This window comes from Carettochelys insculpta, chromosome 3 (genome assembly GCF_033958435.1).
Source record: "Carettochelys insculpta isolate YL-2023 chromosome 3, ASM3395843v1, whole genome shotgun sequence".
Taxonomy (NCBI): domain Eukaryota; kingdom Metazoa; phylum Chordata; order Testudines; family Carettochelyidae; genus Carettochelys; species Carettochelys insculpta.
In genome coordinates, this window is record NC_134139.1 from 15,940,639 (window position 1) to 15,960,607 (window position 19,969).

A 19,969-nucleotide genomic window follows, 5' to 3' on the forward strand; every position below is an offset into this window, starting at 1 on the left:
CCCGAAACTGTTTGAGGTCATCCGGGGGAGCAACATCCCCGGGGGCCGTGGCCTCATCTGGGGAGGATGAGGAGGAACCACGAGGGTAAACCTCCCTCGAACTCTCAGGTTCCTGCGGCCGATGATACACCCGCTCACTGGAGGACTGCAAAGGGAAATCTCAGGGTTCTAAAATTAATTCCCCTTGAGATCGCTGTGTTTGCATCCCCAGCCAGGAGTGTCCCCAGGGGTATTGGACAGCAGGAGGGGACCTGCCCCTGGGTGTAGGCCCAGGGTGTCTGTGTCCAGCATGATAAGGACGACCATGGCAGCACGGGCACGGGTCCGGGGATGGAGACCTGGACCACTCCCGGGGTGTGTACCCCCGATGTCTGGGAGAGCGAGATCTCCGCGACGACACAGATAGCGGTGAAACTGGTTTGTGATAGTACTCCAAGGGATCCAGTCCCAGGAAGGGCGAAGGTGGCCCAAGCCATGGTGACATTGGCTGGAGGAACGGAGAAGGGGGTTCTGGATAGGCCGGTGGAGACCCCGACCTTCTGGGTGGCGTGTGCAGCATAAGGGGAGGGCTTGTTGATAGCAGCAGTGCAGCCCTATCTGGAGAAGGGCTGCGGTGCTGGGTTTTTCCTTTTACCTTTCCCCTCCCCTACGGGGCTGGCGCCGCCCCCTCCTGCACCGGGGATCTCGGCCCCGCTGTCGGCGCCGCGTTCAGCCCGCTCAGCTGCGGTGCCACGCAGATAGCGTCCTCCGGTGCCTGCAGGCTCCTTGCCTGTTGGCCCTGCACCGTTGGTGCCGCGGGAGTCAGTGCCGCCTGTGGCGGTGCCGCCGGTTCCGGTGCTTGCCTGGCCGCTGCTCTAGGTGCCGCGCATGCTGGCTGTTTTGTAATTGGAGGCTCAGCGTCTGCCACATGCGCTGCTGCTTGTCTGAGTATGCGGCTGAGGGCTGTGTGCTCCGCCCGTCCCGCTTGCTGAACCCGCCGGCAAGGATTGGGCTGGGGAGAGCTTCCTCCATTTCTGCACCAAGGGGGTGAGAAAAGCCGCCTTCCTCTTGTAGAGCCCAGAGGGCCCTTCTGGTTGAGGCCTCTCCGGCAAGTCCGGCTGGAGAGCCTTATCAAACAGGAGCATTTTAAGCCGCATTTCTCTGTCTTTCCTGGCCCTGGCTGTGAGCTTAGCACAGTGGGAACACTTCTGGGTAACGTGTGATTCCCCCAGGCACCGGATGCATTCACTATGCCCATCGGAGGCCGGCACAGATTCGCAGCAAGACTCACACTTTTTAAAGCCTGAAGAGGACTTGCAGTGAGTCTTTTTACTGTTAATAGGGTACCTGACACTTAATTTGTGCCTGTTTACCCGAGTCGCAGACAACGGCCTGCAAGGGGAGGCCTACTGGCCTTCACGTCCACTTGTCTTCTCCACTCCTCTCTCTCTTTTTATTATACATATATATATATATATACATACACACATATATATATTTTATATTCTCTTGCTCTCTCTCTCTCTCTCTCTTTTTTTTTTTAAACCAGAAAAAAAAAAACAACAACAATTTACACATAGAAACACTATCTAATCTGACTCTGGCCGTAGCCTGAGCGGATTCCGTCTGCAGCCGATGGCAGTTGAGAAGGAACTGGCGGGGACCGGATCGCACACGTGGCCAGGGGTGCACAAGGGAGCGGCACGCGCCAGCGCATGCGCAATCCAGGAGAAACTGCTGGAAGAGTTCCGATCTGCGGTGCCGGGCGAGCCCAACACCTATTGTGGAGCACCCACGGAGACACTTGTAGAAGAATTTACTCTTTTTATCAATAAAAAAAGAGTAATAGCTGTTGCTCACTCCCCACCCTGGGAATACTTATTTACACTGGGTTTCATAATAAAAAGATGTATAAAAGTAGGATTTAAGTTACTGCAAGGGAAAACATACAGATCTAAACAAATTACAAACCCAAAATAAACAAAACATATCAGTTAAACACAATACACTAAGGCTGCATCTGCATTAGCAAGATCTTTCGAAAGATTTTTTTGAAAGAAGGGGGCTCTTTCGAAAGATCCCCAACAGCATCTACAGTAAACCCTCAATATACACACAATCAAGATGCACATCTCAGGTTATGTGGCTGACATCCCTAACTGCAGCAGGAAACTGCTCCTGTCAGGGGCAGCAGCTGCAATTCAGGCAGTGGTTTTTCCCTTCTCCTGTCAGGGATGGCAGCCTGACTCATGCCTGCTGTTCCTGACAGATTCATGATTATAGAGATATACCTATCTCACAGAATTAGAAGGGACCTTCAGAGATCATCAAGTACAGTCCCCTGCCCTCACAGCAGAACCTATCACTGGCAGATTTTATTTTTAATCTATTTGGCCCGGATCCCTAAATGGCCACCTCCGGTACTGTGCTCACAACCCTGGTTTAGCAGGCCAATGCTCAAACCACTGAGCCACCCCATCCCTGCTCCTGTCAGGGACAGCAGCCTGACGCACGGCTGCCACCTGACAGGAAACTACTCCTGTCAGGGGCAGCAGCTGACAGGAGCAGTTTTTTGGTCCCCGGAGTGGCAGGAGGCTGGGAACCAGGCAGCAGCCTGTCATCCAGCTCCCCTCCACTTGCACAGGTGGGAAACTGATCAGGACAGAAGCCCTGGTTAGTTTCCTGGCTCCAACCAGTGGAACCACCTGGTTCCCAGCTCCACACCACTCTGGGGACCAGGAAACTGACCAATTGGTCAGTTTCCCAGGTCCCACAAGCAGCAGGGAGAGGGGAACCAGACTTCCCCCAGGTTCCTGGCTCCCTGCCACTGTGGGAGCTAGAAAACTAACTAGGTCTGATGAGCTGGTCAGTTTCTTGGCTCTTGCAAGCCAAGGGGAGCTGAAAACAGGAGTGGGGGGATGTTGCAGAAATGCAACCCCGGTGTAACTCGAGGGTTTACTGTATACACAAAAAGCATTCTTTCAAAAATAAATTGAAAGAACGTGTCACGCCTTTCAAAAATCACTCACATGTTCCAGGTCAGCCATGAAAATATTGGCATATTGAGGGGCCATGCGGTACCCATAGCTGTGCCACTGATTTGAAGGTATATATTGTCACCAAATCTGAAATAGCTGTGTGTGAGGCTAAAGTTACAGAGCTCAGCCATCAGATGTGCTGTAGCACCATCAGGGATACTGTTCCAGACAGCATTTATTCCATCTTTGTGTGGGATGTTGGTACAGAGAGCCTCTACATCCATGGTGGCTAGGATAGTGTTTTCTGGCAGGTCATCAACGTATTGCAGTTTCCTCAGGAAGTCAGTGGTGTCTCGGAGATAGCTGGGAGTGCTAGTGGCATGGGGTCTGAGGAGAGAGTCCACATAACCAAACAGTCCTTCAGTGAGAGTGCCAATGCCCGAGATGATGGGGCATCCAGGATTTCCAGGTTTGTGGATCTTGGGTAGTAGGTAGAATAGCCCTGGATGGGGCTCTAGAGGTGTGTTGGTATAGATGTGTTCTTGTGCTTGTGCAGGGAGTGTCCTGAGCAGATGGTGTAGTTTCTTAGTGTATTCCCTGGTGGGATCTGAGGAAAGTAGCCTGTAAAATCTGGTATCGGAGAGCTGTCTGGAAGCCTCCTTCTGGTAGTCAGACCTGTTCATGATTACAGTAGCCCCTCCTTTATCTGCCTCTTTGATTATAATGTCAGAGTTGTTTCTGAGGCTGTGGATGGCATTGCGTTCTGCACGACTGAGGTTGTGAGGCAAACGATGCTGTTTCTCCACAATTTCTGCCTGTGGGCATCGGCGGAAGCATTCTATGTATAGGTCCAGACTGTTATTTCTACCCTCAGGAGGAGTCCATGTCGAGTTATTCTTCTTGTGCTGCTGGGAGGGTATCTGCATAATGGTGTGCTGGTCAGTGTTGTGTTGAAAGTATTCTTTGAGTCTGAGACAGTGAAAGTAGGCTTCCAGATCACCGCAGAACTGTATTATGTTCGTGCAGGTGGTGGGGCAAAAAAAGAGTCCCCGAGAAAGAGCAGACTCTTCTGCTGAGCTGAATGTATAGCTGGACAGATTGACGATATTGCTGGCTGAGTTAGTGGCACCACTGCTGTGGCTCTGTGTGGCAGGCAGGAGTTTAGACAGCTTGCAGTCCTTTTTCCTCTGTAGAGTAGTGAAGTGTCTAATGTAAATCTCCTGTCTTATTTTAGTAAAGTTCAGCGGTGTGGAAGTTTGTATTGAAGGTTGGTTTTCTGTGAAAGACTCCAGATTTGAGAGCTCTTCTTTGATGTTCTCCTGTTTGTTGTACAGCATGCTGATTAGGTGGTTCCTCAGTTTCTTCGAGAGTGTATGGCATAATCTCTCACTGTAGTCTGTGCAGTATGTAGACTGCAAAGGATTTTTCACCTTTAGTCCATTTGATATCCATCAGATATCAGAAATGGCAATATAAGAAAACTCGTAGGAGAGCACTTCAATTTCCCAGGCCACACAGTAGCAGACTTAGAAGTAGCTATCACACAGCAAAAAAATTTCAAGACCAGACTCCAAAGAGAAACTGCTGAGCTACAATTCATCTGCAAATTTGACACCCTCAGCTCAGGCTTAAACAAAGACTGTTAATGACTGGCTAAATACACAAAGCAGCTTCCTCTCCCTTGGTGTTCACACCTCCAGATCAACTGCTGGTAGTAGGCCTCATCCTTCCTGACTGAGCTAACCTTGTTATCCCCACCCTTGCTCTGGCTTATTTATACCTGGCTCTGCAGATTTCCATGACCAGCATCTGATGAAGTGAGTCTTTGCTCACGAAAGCTCATGCTCAAAACTTGTCGGTTAGTCTATAAGATGTGACAGGACCCTTCGTTACTGTTACAAATTCAAAATAGATTCCAGCACCAAATGATATTATTAAGTGTCTGTGTAGGATCAACCACATTTACTGGCCCTGTTTCATATTCAAGTTACGTATATTCATATTCAAAACACTTTCATAAAAAACCATGAGGGTGTGGTGTGACTCACATCATAATAAAAATGATTGTTAGGTACTTCACTAAGCCCTTGTAAAACAGGGAATGTTATTCACATTTTACACAGGGGGGCTTATAATTTTACAGAATGTATTATTCTATTACTAAAGCATGACTATACATTTTTTGCTTTTGCTTGAAAGCAGGTACTTGAGATAGTAGCAAGATTCTAACAAAAACCATACGAGTCTAGCCAAAGTTTGCAAAATACGTGCTAAACAGGAGGTCATACTTCCCAAGATTACATGACTGTATAACAATTCACCATCAGAATTCATAGTTGCAAACCACAGTTAATTCCTTTATGAAAACGTAACTGGATTTGCTATGGGTTGTGTAATTAATTTAAAGATATACAAGAAGGAAACATAAGAGTAAGCAGCAAAGGAGAGGGTTTATCAGATAGAATCAAAAGTGAGAAACATGTTCCCTATCACTTGCATGGTAAAGTAACTGTTTCTTCCGGTTTCAACAGGAAGAAAATGTTTGAAATGAAGTAAAATATGTGGATGTTCTGTATGCTGTATCAATAAATATATGCTCAGCACAATAAAAACGTAATGTTGCAACTATAAACACTAATACAGAGTAAGAATCTTCCTAATCATGAGGTAAAAGTCATTTTAGTTGGATTAATAATTAATAATTAATAATATTTATAATTAATAAAAATGGGAATTTTTTAACATAAAAATTTGTACATTGGAGATGGTATTTTGGCCTAAATCTGGATTCAAATTGGATTTAGGCTGGAGTTTAATCAAAAGGGAAAACAGGCAAATATTTAAATATGGATTTGACAGTGCCAAAATTCTCCCAAGATATTTTCAATAGGTGAAAATATTACAGTAGGTTGTATTTAGACAAAAGACACAATTAATTACAATTAACAAATATCTGAGGTAATTTGGAGAAGAAGGAGGTGATAATTATGAGCATTTATTCATAGGGAAATGTAAACACTATAACACATTTCCAAATAAATGGTAATTCACTAATGAAAGGACACATTTAAAAGTCTCAGCAATAAGTTACAAATACCTGGAGCACATATTTAAAGCTGTTGAGATGCCAGGTTGAGAGAATAAACATTAATACTCAATGCTAAGGTGTGTGTATTACAGAACAGCATGACAATTAGCTAGCTTAGTGGTTTTGATACATACTCGTATATAAGTTTAGCTCCTCGTATTAAGATGGAGTCTGTGCTGCAGGCAACTTTGGCCAAGAAAAGGCATTTGCAGGAATGTAGCAGGTCACCTCCTTTCAATACCACATGAACTCTTTTGCACCCCATTGAGTACACACACACACACACACACACACACGTCCTCTTCTTCATCTTGCCCAGCCTCTGGAACCATCAGCACATCCTCTACTCAGGACAAGGTTTTAAAGGAGCCACAAACTTAAATCCCCAGGGGGTATTCATAGATGATCTCATCCAATGTGATCTACCTACACGACATTCCTCTCAAATCTTTGGCAGATCTCAGATAAAGTGTGGGACTGCAGCTCCTACTGCCAGGTCTGATGGTATAATACCTACAATCAGCAGCTCTCTCGCTATATCTGATCTCAAGTCAAGGAAAGTAGAAGAGAGCCCCGCAGTGTTCGCTGTTCTCCCTGACAAGAGCATGGGTGAGCATGAGGGGCAGGGAGACAGGGGAAAGCACATGCTGTTAGATAAACATCCATTACTTCCAATTTTCAGCTTGAATAACTAACAATTCATGTGGTGGTCATGAAAAAATGACGCTCAGAATTACAGGAAATGCAAAGAGCATTTCCTCCGAGCAAAAGGAGCTTGACTAGGTAACTAACTTCTGCAAGTGGTAAGAATGACCACAGTACAGGTTTGGGAGCTGATAATTCCTTTACATAGAGACCAATGAATAAGTACGTAAATAAATAAATCAGACTGACTTTATTTCCCCCTCCTCCTATGCCTATGTTGCCCTACTGCCTACTTTCCCTTCTCATCTGCAGATACATTTTCACTGCCTTTTCCCTCCCCTCCGCCTGCACATGCTGCCCAGCCCCCTTGCCGCATCCTGACATTTCCCCTCTGTGTGTATACGCATTACCTAAGCTGTCTGGTTCCTTTCTCTATGCTCTCCCCAACGTTGTTCTCACATTTGCAACTTTGGTTCATGAAAATGGGTCCCATTTCTTCCACACATCTTCTTCTGCAGTAAAGGCAGTTAAGCTGCCTTCTCGTTTCAGCTCCATTACATTTAAATGCACAGAGATATAGAAGTAGCTACAAACTAATAGTAGATGCACCACATCACCTGCAAGCTCTCTAAAAGCCATCAGTAAGCATTCCATGAACTACAGTTTGAGAACCATTGGTTTAAACAAGGTAGCAAACAGAAGAACACATTTTAACAAAGAAAAGTCACATTCTGCACTGAATACTCAGAGGCTCCTCCCCAAACCCTAATCTTCTCTATTCAATGGACACATTTATTCCAGTTCTGTGTGTAAATATGAAGTATGCTCTGGCACCAAAATGGCACAAAGTCTACAACAGACCACTGCTAATACAAAGCTGTAATAAAAAGTTCAGATATTTCACTTGGACAAAATACCAGCTTGTTTAAAAACTAGGTTCAAACCAAAACCTGTAGAAGTTACCAAATTCAAAGCCACCAATGCTCCAATTGCTCCAGAGAAAGTAAAACGGTCCCAAAAAAAAAAAAAAAAAAAAAACAACTTAATTCTGCCTGCGATCTCCACCATAAGAAAAATTTCTTCCAATCTCCCAATATCAATCACCTATCCTACAGGATGGCACCTTTCCCTGCAAATTGTGCCAATCCAGTTGAATTGACTACACCTATCCTAGTCACACAATCATCCCCCTCAAAACAAATCTTGAGGAGTGTAGTAAGCATGGGAAATAAACTATTTTTGTTGCTGGGATGGATCTAGATGTTTGGATTGGAGACCCAGCTGAACCAATGAGCAAGCTTGATAATACATAATCAAGCCAACAAGTTCTCTTGCCCTAATCCCCATGACAGAAAATAATCACTACGTAGGCTGTGGGAGTGGAATGCAGTTTTTTTTGTTTGTTTGTTTTTGTTTTTTTTAAGATTCATGTAGGGCCCAGCTGAATTTCCTTTCATTTGAGGTGAGGAAGGCATTATGTTGCAACTGAACTTCATACCTTTCACAGACTTTCCTTCCCATATAAAAACTCAGATTCAAATATTTAATAATCAGGAATGACTTCCTAAGAATAGTTTGAGTTTATTAAATATTCTCTTTCCATTAGAACACTTCTCTAGTTCAACAGATGAAACCTCAGTTAAAGACTGTACTGATTATTTTGAGTAGCAAGTGAGTAGGAATAGAATGGTAAATGAAAACAACATTTATGATTCAAAGAGCTTTCGTGGTTATCACCAGGGAGAAACAAAACACAATGAAAGAGAATGTATTTCTCAGAGCAAATACCTTGGTTTAGTTGTGTGGCCTCTGTAACCTGAATTCCATTCACAGAACACTGTGCTCCATTCAGTGGTATTAAATTCACTGTACCACTGAGATTTTCAAACACGCAGTGCTCACTTTCCAAATCAAGGCCATGAAGAACTAAAATACCCAAGAGTAAAGAAAAGAATTATTTTCATAGCATCTAATGAGACTTCGATTTTTTTTCATTGATTATGCATGGACATCAGACATGTCAGTATTTATTATGCTCTTTATTCTAGATAAGGTTCTGTGCCCTCTCTCCACCAATCCACGTGGATTTGCCTCTTTTTAGATATAGTGACAACTTTTCTTCTAATGTCACTGGACAATAACTCCTTCCCGATAATCCACCTTTTTTGGAGAAATTTTAATATTAATTTATAATTTAGGGGCAATTTAATATATGAAAATATATGTTATTTATAATGTACAACACTTAATGCTTGTCTGCAGTCACTATTACTAAAGGACCATCAAGATGGAGAAACCTGAGGCTCAGTTTTATCACTGTGTTTAATCCACTAGAGCACATACCTCTTTTTCCTTCCTCCCTCACTTCCCATGTGAATTTTCACAGAAAAATAGTTCCTGCTTTTCACCCTAATCAGGTAATGAAAGATACTTCATATGCAATTTTGTCAAACATTGCAGAGAACAGGACTCATTCTAATTTCATGGAAGCTTTACAAACACAAAACCAGGCATATTTTGACCAAAGAAAACAATTATGAAGATTTGCCCAGTTCTAATTTCTCAGGACAAAAGGATATGGTTTATCAACAGAAACTACTCTCAAAGCCACTTGACAAAAGCATGCGGCACACGAGAAATAGCACTCATTATACCCTCAAGAGAATATGCAGGTCAGTATACATAGGCCTTTCTCCATCAGCCTGGGGAGCTTCCCACAAGTTAATACAAAAATACTATCAGCATGCCAACAAGTTAGGGATCATGGTTTTGGCTACAGCAGCTTTCTACACAGAAAGGGAAAATATTTTCATAAGGGACTCTTTCAGTTTAACAATATTAATGCGTCTCATGGTGCACAGATCTGAAGGTCTGCCAAAATCCATGAATGATTTTAAAAATTACAGATTGGTCACTGTTTGAACCCAGTCCCACTTAATTATGATAATGAAACACACTATATTGCAATGCAGATCTCTTGTGTATTTTTTAAAGATTATTATTCTGCGTTCATAATCAGCAATATATATAAATTACACTAATTAAAGAGGAGAGGGAATTTTAAATATGTCATATGTTTGCATGCTGGAAGAGAAATAGACATTAGAAGAAAGGGTAGATATGAAAAATGCCATAGCTTTCTTACCAATATCCTGTTCTGTCACAGCATCTTCTCTGCCAACATATGTTTGGCCCTCCTAGAAAGGGGAAAACCTATATTTTAAACTCTCCAAAATAACACAGGATATTTTTTTATTACACACCTCCACAAACCCAGTACTTCAGGTCAAACTACTGTTTACACATAGTATTTTGATGATCGAGTAACAATCTGAAATTGCTTTATCAGACAATCTTAATCATAAAATTTAGTTGGTTCTTAGACAATCAACTTGTATTTGGATTTCAATACAAGCTTCAGAACAAGATGAATGGAAAACCAACAGTGCTGGTAAGAATGTCAGACACCTGTTTAAGACCTGACCTTAAGAACAGACCTAGGCACCGACTGGTATTCTAATTTGAACAGGTTACAGCTAATGTCATGGAGCTGAAGAAATGATCCTGCCTTGTTGATAAGAGATTAATACCATAATTAAAGCTGTCCATTTAAAAAGCACGAGAGGGGATGTGGCAGCATGTGTGTTTTTACCTTCAAGTGATACAAGATAATCCCAGTACTGAGAAGATCATCATCAATGCCAATGAGATGAGGCAGTTCCGAATCCAAAACAACACCAATTCCTTCTTTCCTAAGAGCTAAGGTTTGTTCCTGCCAGGACAAAATGACAAAATTTACCTTCTCCTCAAAGCAGACAGAGTACGTGACTCTTAATTCTGTATTTAATTAACACTTTTTAATGAACCAGGAAGGCAACATCTACACTGCACATCACCTGCTTATAGGGTATGTATAGCTATACAGAGAAAAAACAAGATGGAACCCCACTGTAGTGGATACCTGCATGTGTCAATGGAAGGCTTTGGCAAGAAGAGGAAAAAGGGGAAAGGTTCTGTCAGCTTCCCACTGTCTATGCCCTTCCCCACTGCCTCCTTGTTACAGCATTTCTCCTTACAGCAAAAGTCTTAGGCAATGAGGAGCTGCCAGAACCTTTTGGCAGAGTCTCTCTCTCTTTCTGCACAGGAAAAGGCTCCAGCAGCAGGGAGGAAGCTGCAGAACACTACACTGCTATTTTTAAAAAGGGTAGGTGTTGTCTGTGTGAATAGAAAGCACAGCAGGGTACATGCCCATAGAGATCAGACAAGTCTATGATCCACTCACCTAAACCGTGCCTCACTTTCTATGTTATTATTTACCCATGCTAGGGAACATATAGCACATGTACTCTGCACACCACCAAAAACCATGTGCAGCATAGATATGCCTCAAGTTGGACACTGTAGAAAAGGTCACAAGGAAATAAACAAGGCTGAAAAATTAGATTTCAGTTTTCATATGGAAATTCAAAGCTTGCTTGTCAAGAATTCCATAAATGTGTTATTTAGGAATAGGCAGCCAAGTAGCTGTATTACAGCAGATCAGGAGATTAATCAAAAGAACACTAAGGCAATGCTGACTGAAGAAAAGTTATGTGCTAGTTTTCATCTTGTATGAAGAGTTTGGCTATTTATATGAAACTTGTAAGCATAAAAGACGGAAAATTCAATTTGGATGGAAAGAGTTCAATTTGGCCACACTTTAAATAAACAATGTTCCTCAATAATGAGCCTGAAAGCCTGAAAAAACAAGCTTGAGTAATTAGCACAACCGATAATGTAAGAGAAGCACAGAATACTGACAGGAATAAATATGTATAACCATTGCACCCACAATTTCAATTGCACACAATTCTTCAAGTGCCAGCTTCCACTGGGACTACTTACACAGAAAAATACCATTCAGCATGAATGAAAGTGCAACCTTTAAGTACTAAATGATTTCTGGTAACATCCTGAAAATGTATTCAATACTATATCAACGTATCTAAAGCATATAACAAGATTAGAGTGATAAAAAAGCTAATAGTTGCATGCAGTTAACTGTGTTTAGAAGAAGTAGTATATTTATTACTGAAGTTTATGTTTTTGTTTTGTTTTTAAATATAAACTACACAGGAAAACTTCAAAGGAATTGGGGAAAAACGTGAAATTAACGTTTAAAAAAGTGAACAAATCTCAGCGGAGTATCACAAAACATGAGCTTTCCTAGTGGCACTTCTAAAAACACAAGATACACATCTGTCGAAAGTGCAGTGACTGTTCCTTATTCATTTTACTCATATGTATGCTATGGATCTTGCAAGACCTTACAGTGTTTGCACATGTAGACAGACATGTTGGGCCAGTTCCCCCAAATATAGCAGCATAACATAAATCCGAACAAGATTTAATCTAACATTGGCTCCTTCAAGCCAAAAATGTTACAATGACAAGATAAACAGCCCCCTACCCCTCCACCCAGAAAAACACAGAAAACAAAAAAAAATGCAAGCATTCAGAAAAAAAAATGAATTTGTGATTAATGCTGCCCTGCAGCTCTGACATTCCAACCTCATTCAGCAACTCCTTGATACTAAGTGTCAACTCATAAAACCAAAATGTACATTATTCAAGTGAAAAAGTAATTTCAGACAAAAATATCTATCACATATTAAATACTTATTGAGTAAGAGATATATAATTTATAAAAGCACATATATGACCAGACTGAATGCATTAAAATGCTACAGGGTGATGTCCATTTGGAAATTGCTGACACTTCTGGCACAGAACAACAGAAAACAGATATAACTTCAGCAAAACAAATCATTTGCTAACATCCCTAGGTGAGCTAAAATTAGGCTTGCGAAGATGTACAGAAAGCTTAATTGGAGCAAAAATCAATTATGAATAATTAAGAGCAACGAAAAATACTTCTCCTTTAGGATGGAGAAGGTTTAAATTTACTGACCGCTTTTTAAAACAAAATGGTTATTTATGGTTTAAAAGTGATGTGTTCATTTATTCAGATCTAAGCACAGAAAAATCAAATTAATTCCATTATTAAGCTCTTATTTGGGCTATATTCCTGAAAATTACATACACATAATTCATTCTACTACTGTACGCATTTCAGGCATCACCATAATTAAGGCTACCAAACGTTTTCCATATTCCAGTTTACATAACTTTACTGAACTTAACCCATTTGGGCTGAAAATCTTCTATGCCAGGTATCTGCCATGTCTTAGATTGAAGGATTTTTTAAGCTTTCAGCAAAAATGTATAGCCATTTCTGAGAATAAGAAAAAGGGAAAACTCAGTCTTACCAAAGTTAAAAATAGTTCATTGAAAGGACCTAGGATTGAACAAAGACTGGGAATAGCCGGCCAACTACAAAAGCAGTTTCTCCTGTTTTGGTGCTCACAACTCGACATCAACTGCAAGAAGTAGCCACATCCTCCGTGACTGAATTGGTCTCGTTAACTCTGGCCTTCAACTTGATTGGTACTCCCTTCTTTTCTTGTGCCTATATATTTATACCTGCCTCTGAAATTTCCACTACCTGCATCTGATGAAGCAGGTCTTTGCCCACAAAAGCTTATGTTCCAACAAATCTGTTTGTCTACAAGGTGCCACAGGATTTCTCATCATTTTTGCACGATCCCTTTCAAATACTTGGAAACTTGAAACTTGTCTGTTTCCTTGGAAAAGAAAAAAAATCTCCATCACTCTGCTTATTGTAGGATTGCTCATGAATGCCAGACTGCTAAAGCACTGGTTTTGTTATTTCAAAATGAATAAACAAATTACAGAAGAGAAAGAATTACATAGGCTATGAATAAATGCTACAGAAGTCACTGTCTTTGGACAGAACGCTGCCATGCACAAAAGCAAATCGGGAGAGCACTCCGCTCAGTCGACAGAGTGGCTGGACTGTCTGGTTGCTCTTTCAACAAAGCAAGCACCCAGAAGCAGGGCAGACAGGGCTGCCCATTGTTGTGGATGCCCTGTATGTCAAGAGAGGCCTCCTAGGAGCATTTACACTGCTGTTTTGTTCACAGAAATCTATCAGTGAAGGTGTTATGCCTCATAGTGGAGAGGCAGAACTCTGTCTGGGAAAGTTCTGGGTTTTATCCATACACTGTCGACTAAGACTCTGTGTGTAACCATAGCTGAAGGGGATCGGGGTGGGGGGGAAAGGACAGTGAAACAATGGCCTCTTCTTTATACTTAAGTGAAGTGCCTATATAATTTCAAAACTTAACTAAAACCCCTACAATTCTAAGCACAAAGGAACAGAAACTGTCAGATAAAGCTGTCCTTGCTTGTACAGTCTTCCATAACAACAGACGTGTATCTTAATTTTGCACGTTTGCATTTCTTGTAATATTCTATGTGAAATCTTATAAAAGTCTGCCATGTAACTATGCCTTTAGAAAGCTAAAAGATCCCATGAACATAAAATGAAAATGTGTTGAAAAGCTATACATTATACTTAAAAGCTTTATGTTGTTACACTGTAAGAAAGGTTAATCCTCTGTATGGCACTTATTTGAATAATCAGATACAAAGTTATTCTAAAAACTTCCTTCATTACAAATATACATCCTGGTCCTAATACTCCTGTTGTACCCATAACTCCCACTAACGTAAGACCATCAACAAACCTCTCAGGAAAAGGAAGTACCCACACACAATATGAAAAGGTTAAAGCAAGGAGTGCGCATGTGGAGGAGAGAATTGGGAATAGAAAATGGAGCATGAACTAGAGTGGAGATGGAATTGGTCACTAAAACCAAGGATTACACACATGGATTTTTTCCAAGGTAACATGTACAAGTCTGTAAGACTAGTTCACATCTTGACTCTTTCATAGACTTCGTCTGGCAACTGCGAGGATGTTTGCTGTGGTTTTGATACAAAGATCATTGAAGTCAATGGGACACTTCCAATCAACTTCAATGCACTTTGGATAATAGCTAAGGCCCAACCAAATTCATGTCCATTTTGGTCAACTTCATTGTCATGGGCTTTTAAAAACTGTAAGTTTTGTGAATTCAATTTTTAAATCTGAAATTCCAGAGTATTGTAAAGTTAGGGGCCCAGACCCAAGAGGGAGCTGTGGGGTGGTCAAAGGTTATGGGGGCGGGGTATCACTTCATAGTGCTGCCTTCACAGCTGGGATGAATGGAAAGCTGCACCTTCTGGCCAGGAATCCAGCCCTGGAAGCAGCAGCACAGTAGAAGAGATGACAATAAGCAGCTAGAGAGTGGTGGCTGCAGGCTGAGTTCCCACCTCTGAAGACAGCAGTAGAGCAGAAAGGGGAGCAATACCATATCAGGTCATCCTCCTGCGCTGCTTCTAGTATTGATGCTGCTGCCTTCAGAGCAGGCTGCCCAGCCAGCCAGCAGCTCACACTCTCCCACTGCCCAATTTTGAAGGTAGCACAGAAATAAGGATGGCAATAGCATGACACTCGTCCCCAATAACAATCCCTCCTCTGCAACCCTTTTTTGGGTGGGACCCTAGTTGGATAAACACCAGACTCCCCTATGAAATCTGCATGTGGTAAAAGCACACAAAGGTCCAAATTGCACAATGGGTCCAAGATTTGATGGTCCATGACACATTTTTCACAGCTGTGAATTTGGAAGGGCCCTAATTGTATCCTAACACTTTCACCACTTCTAACTGTTATAGTGTACCTGAAGAATGGAATCGGTCTTCAGGAACACCTCTGTGGAGTATATTGATGAAGGTAAGCACATGTCTAACCATGAACTCAGAATTAAACTTACACAAAACACTATTTTAGAAGCTAACAAAGGAATTACATACCTCCTAAGTGTTTATTTTACCTAAACTGGCTGAAGTGTTTTGCTCTTTTAATTAAACGGGACTCAAACAAATACAAGAAAGCATTCTTTTTTAATCTCATTTGCATTAAAAAGGTTTTTCTTTTCCTGAACCAGAAATTGGTGAATATACCTAAACACAAAGGCTATGTCTACACTAGCCAAAAACTTGGAAATGGCCAATGCAAATGGCCATTTCAAAGTTTACTAATGAAGCGCTGAAATACATATTCAGTGTCTCATTAGCACGCGGGCGGCCATGGCACTTCAAAATTGACGCGGCTCACTGCCATGCAGCTCATCCAGACGGGGCTCCTTTTCGAAAGAACCCCGCCTACTTTGAAGCCCCTTTATTCCTACGAGCAGATGGGAATAAGGTGACTTCGAAGTGCCGCAGCTGCCCGCATGCTAATGAGATGCTGAATATGTATTTCAGCGCTTCATTAGTAATCTTCGAAATGGCCATATGCATGGCCATTTCAAAGTTTTTGGCTAGTGTAGACACGGCCAAAGCATTACATAGAAAGAAAAGTAAGAGTTACAGATACTTCAATTAAATATTTCAATTTTATAACTCTAAAGATAAATTGTGAACACTATGGAACATGCAAACTATATATACAAATACAAAAGCATAGTTTCTTGATTTGAGCTTCTGTTTATATGTGCTAATTCAGTTAAAAATTATATGAATGTGAGTATCTAGATAACTAGTTCATTTGTATATTTCAGTTGTTTTAATGAAAGCTCCACTAAATTCATCCAGAAAATTAATTTCATTCTTCTGCACTATAGATTTCACTTAATATGTAAAAGTCAGCTTGTTTGGCTTTACATCTAGTGGGCAACATGCAACGAAAGGAGGATTTACAAAATAAGTTGAGTATAAATGAAAACTGGCTAAGTTAGTACATTTAGGAATCTTCTCTTTGGCTCTGTCCAAATTTCAGTGATTTGTTGAGAGAAGTCTTTGTTGGAAGATATCTTCTGACAAAACTTCTCTCGACCAAGAGCAGCTGGACTGCCTGGCCACTTTCTCCACAAAATGGCCAACTGGAAGTACAGCAGACAGGGCTGCCTGACGTCTCGGAAGCCCTGTCTGTCAACAGAGGGAGCCCTGGATGTCCAGACTGGCTTTCTGTCAACAAATCTCTTTTGACAGAGGCATTCTGCCTCATGGGGAAACGGCAAAACACTGTTGACAGAAGTGCTGTATTCTGTCAATTTACTGTCAACATAACACCTTAGGAATCTGGACGATTCCTGAGTTTGTCATCAAAATGCCAGTTTTGTCGACAAAACCCTCTCGCGTAGACATGGTCGCCATGTAAGTCACATATACAGTTACAGTCTCCACAGGATTTTGCACCTAACACAAAGTGGTGGTTTTATTTTTCCTATTAACAAGAAAACAACATGCTTCTAGCAATATGCAACTGGGATGTGTGATTACACAATCCAAGAAGCATGCATCTGTATGGTTATAAATAGAATGTGAGACAAGTGACCATTTATTGAAAAATTTGGGCAGCTACACATTTATTTTTATTAAAAAGATGTAATTAAGCAATGTCACTAGAACACAAACCAGAAAGAAAAAGATGGAATATTGAAGACGACAGCACAATAATACAAAAATCATTTTCCTTCTAATTTCTATAAAAATGCTGGTCATCGGTTGCTTACATGACCCATACCATGTAAGGGTAGGGTTAAGCAATGTGGTATGAGGAACTATTTCTCTCCATACCAGAGGCAACTCTGCAAAGGCAGAACATACTACACACTGGCATCTAATGCGATTTGGCATCCATAGCTGTATAGTAAAGTAGTAGCAACTTTATAATAATGCTTTTCATAAATGATAACTGCACTAAGCGTTGGTATTTTATTTTCAAAACCATTCTAGAGAGATTAGTGTTTCTTGTTTCATGAGCAGGGCACCATACAAACCATGATTTCACAGGATGCATAGAAATAGCTAAATTACCCCAATATCGCAATGTTTACAACTGTGGGGAAGCAAGAGTGGGCAGCTGGCTCTTCGTGTATGACGGCAACATATAACAACCTCAGCGTGGCAGCTGTTGTATTGCTGTGGTGTTGCCATTTTCTCAAGTCCTTAACTCAGAAGAACAAAGGGATATTCAACCAAAGTCTAAAAGGTGGCAAATTCACAATTGATAAAAGCAAATACTTCTTAGTACAATAAGCAATTAAATTGCCATATTAATTGCCACGGGATACGTCTGAGGGCAGAAACTTGGCAGGTTTGAAAAAAGGACTGTGCGTTTATTTGGGTAACATGGACATCCAGAGTTAGAGTTCCTGACAACAATTTGTGAAACACTATCATGACTTAAACCAAGCCAATTACTAGGAATAAGAACGTTCCTTGACTCTTCCTCTGAAAGATGTGGTTCTGGCCACTTTCAGGTTGCAGAGGGACCCCAGGTCTAATCCATTATGGAAATTTCTATGTGCATCTTTGGAGTCACAAACACTGAACTCTAAAAAAAACATCACTACAGAAAGCTTTACAAATATTTACTAGGTGAGAGAGGACTAGGGAAACAACTGACCTTCAAAGTCAGCGACCATCTTTCCGATATAGCAACTTTTTAGTGTGAATATAGATTTACCTGTTGAAGACTAACTTCGCCAGCAAAAAAAGACCTATATCATTAAATCTCCACAGTTGTCCTGTATATTACAGCTAATTTAGTATGATCAGGCATGATTCTGAGACCTGCTACAATTCACGTAGCAGTGATCTTAGAAAGGTCAGAATAGTAGCTCTGACTAACTTCTTTATGTAGCTCTCAAAGTTTAGTGCTACTAGTCAATATTTTAGTGATAATTTTAACAGATTTTTGCATTAATTTGGTGTGAGAAAGAGTTTATAATGGTTTTTCTGGTAGCTGATGAGAACACGCTCATCTTACATTTTTCCTAAAAATAATTTGCTCATTTTCACTAGGTCACTGACATCAAATACAGGTTGTCACTTATCGGAGAGCAAATTAAGAGTCTATTAAAAGGTCAACAAATAGCAAAAAAGTATTTCTTTTGATCTTAAGTCAAGCAATCAAGGATGTTACAAGAACAGAATAAGATGCCCTTTAAAAACATCAATTGATTTTGTGCACTCAAAGCACAAGATAATTGGCACTCTAGCACAAATGTCACTAATAATTGGCTAGGTGTCAAAATGGCTATGGATTTTGATAATTCGCTTTTGTAATCCAGGTTCACTCAGAGCACCAAGGGTCAACTCCAGTTACCAGCTATGTGAATCTACTTTCAGTTGCTTATTTTAGTGGAGGGAAAAACAGTACTTAGATACACATTTAAGTTCTATTGCTAATGCAATATTAAGTATACTGTGACCCAAAGATTTTCAAATGTGACCATTGGGGCTACATGTTGTCACCAAGGGGCTTTACTTGTAGACATAGCCTCCTGGGTTGTTAAGAGGTGGAGTGGAGCAAAGAGTGGCCCCTTCTCTTCCCTGGTGCTCCTGATGCACTGTCTTGGTGTTGGGTGCTGGTGCCACAAGCCAGGGTCTGCACCAGGAGAAACAGGCAATTGAAGAGTTCCCCATCTCCCCTGAAAGCAATGTGGCTCAGGCTTTGGACTCGAGCCCTGAGGTGACAGAGTGACAGGCTCTGGCTGTCAGGCTTTGAGCTCCAGGCTTGGGCTCCTTCAGACTCCAACCTCCAGCCACTGGGCTTCACGCTGCAGCCCCTTGCTTCCTCCTTTGGCCCTTCCCAGCCCATTTCAAAGGCTTAATTTGCCACCAGGCTTGCTGGGCCCAAGTAAGTCTGCTGCGAAAAGTGACATTAGTATATTTGTTAATACTGCTTTTCACAACAGGCTTATTAGATACCCATGAATAAATTACAAAGATTTGGATTTGAATATGCACATATTTTTCCCTAAAGCTAATTAAATATTTTATTGAAAAGCTGAGCATTGCCACCAGCAAGAGTTGTCCCAAGAAATCCTGCAACTTCAGCAACCGCCTAAATTAGCAATTTTACACTGCATCAAGTAAAAGTCATGAGAAAAGACAGAAGCCTATAAACCAGAGAAGCAAAGTCATTCTACTTACCTAAGAAAAAGAACACTATAGTTATGGTTATACTACAGTGCTCTGTCGACAGAAGTCACTGTTGGAAGAGATTTCCCTACAAAACTTCTGTTGACAGAGTGTGCCCACACAAAGCCAATTGGAAGAGCAGTCAGCTCTGTCGACAGAGCAGCCAGACTGCCTGGAAGCTCTGTCAATAAAGCAGGCACCTGGAAGCACCGCACATTGTTTGGGATGCCCTGTCTGTTGAGAGAGCGTCTCGCAGAGTGTCCACACAGCTGTTTTGTCAACAGAATCTGTTGAGAGCAGTGTTACGCCTCATGGCTGAAAGGCAGAATGCTGCTGGCAA

The 19,969-nt window shown here is 41.4% G+C and overlaps 1 protein-coding gene across 5 annotated transcripts in view; it reads right to left on the reverse strand.

The window, feature by feature from the left end:
- Positions 1 to 19,969, reverse strand: part of KIF16B (kinesin family member 16B) — a 286,791-nt gene that overhangs the window by 169,611 nt on the left and 97,211 nt on the right. For all 5 annotated transcript variants that reach the window (XM_074989378.1, XM_074989376.1, XM_074989375.1 and 2 more), the window contains 3 exons: positions 10,343 to 10,462; positions 9,836 to 9,887; positions 8,479 to 8,616 (listed from right to left, as the gene is read on the reverse strand). In XM_074989378.1, the coding sequence (XP_074845479.1) occupies positions 8,479 to 8,616; positions 9,836 to 9,887; positions 10,343 to 10,462 (310 nt within the window). The remainder of the gene's footprint in view (positions 1 to 8,478; positions 8,617 to 9,835; positions 9,888 to 10,342; positions 10,463 to 19,969) is intronic.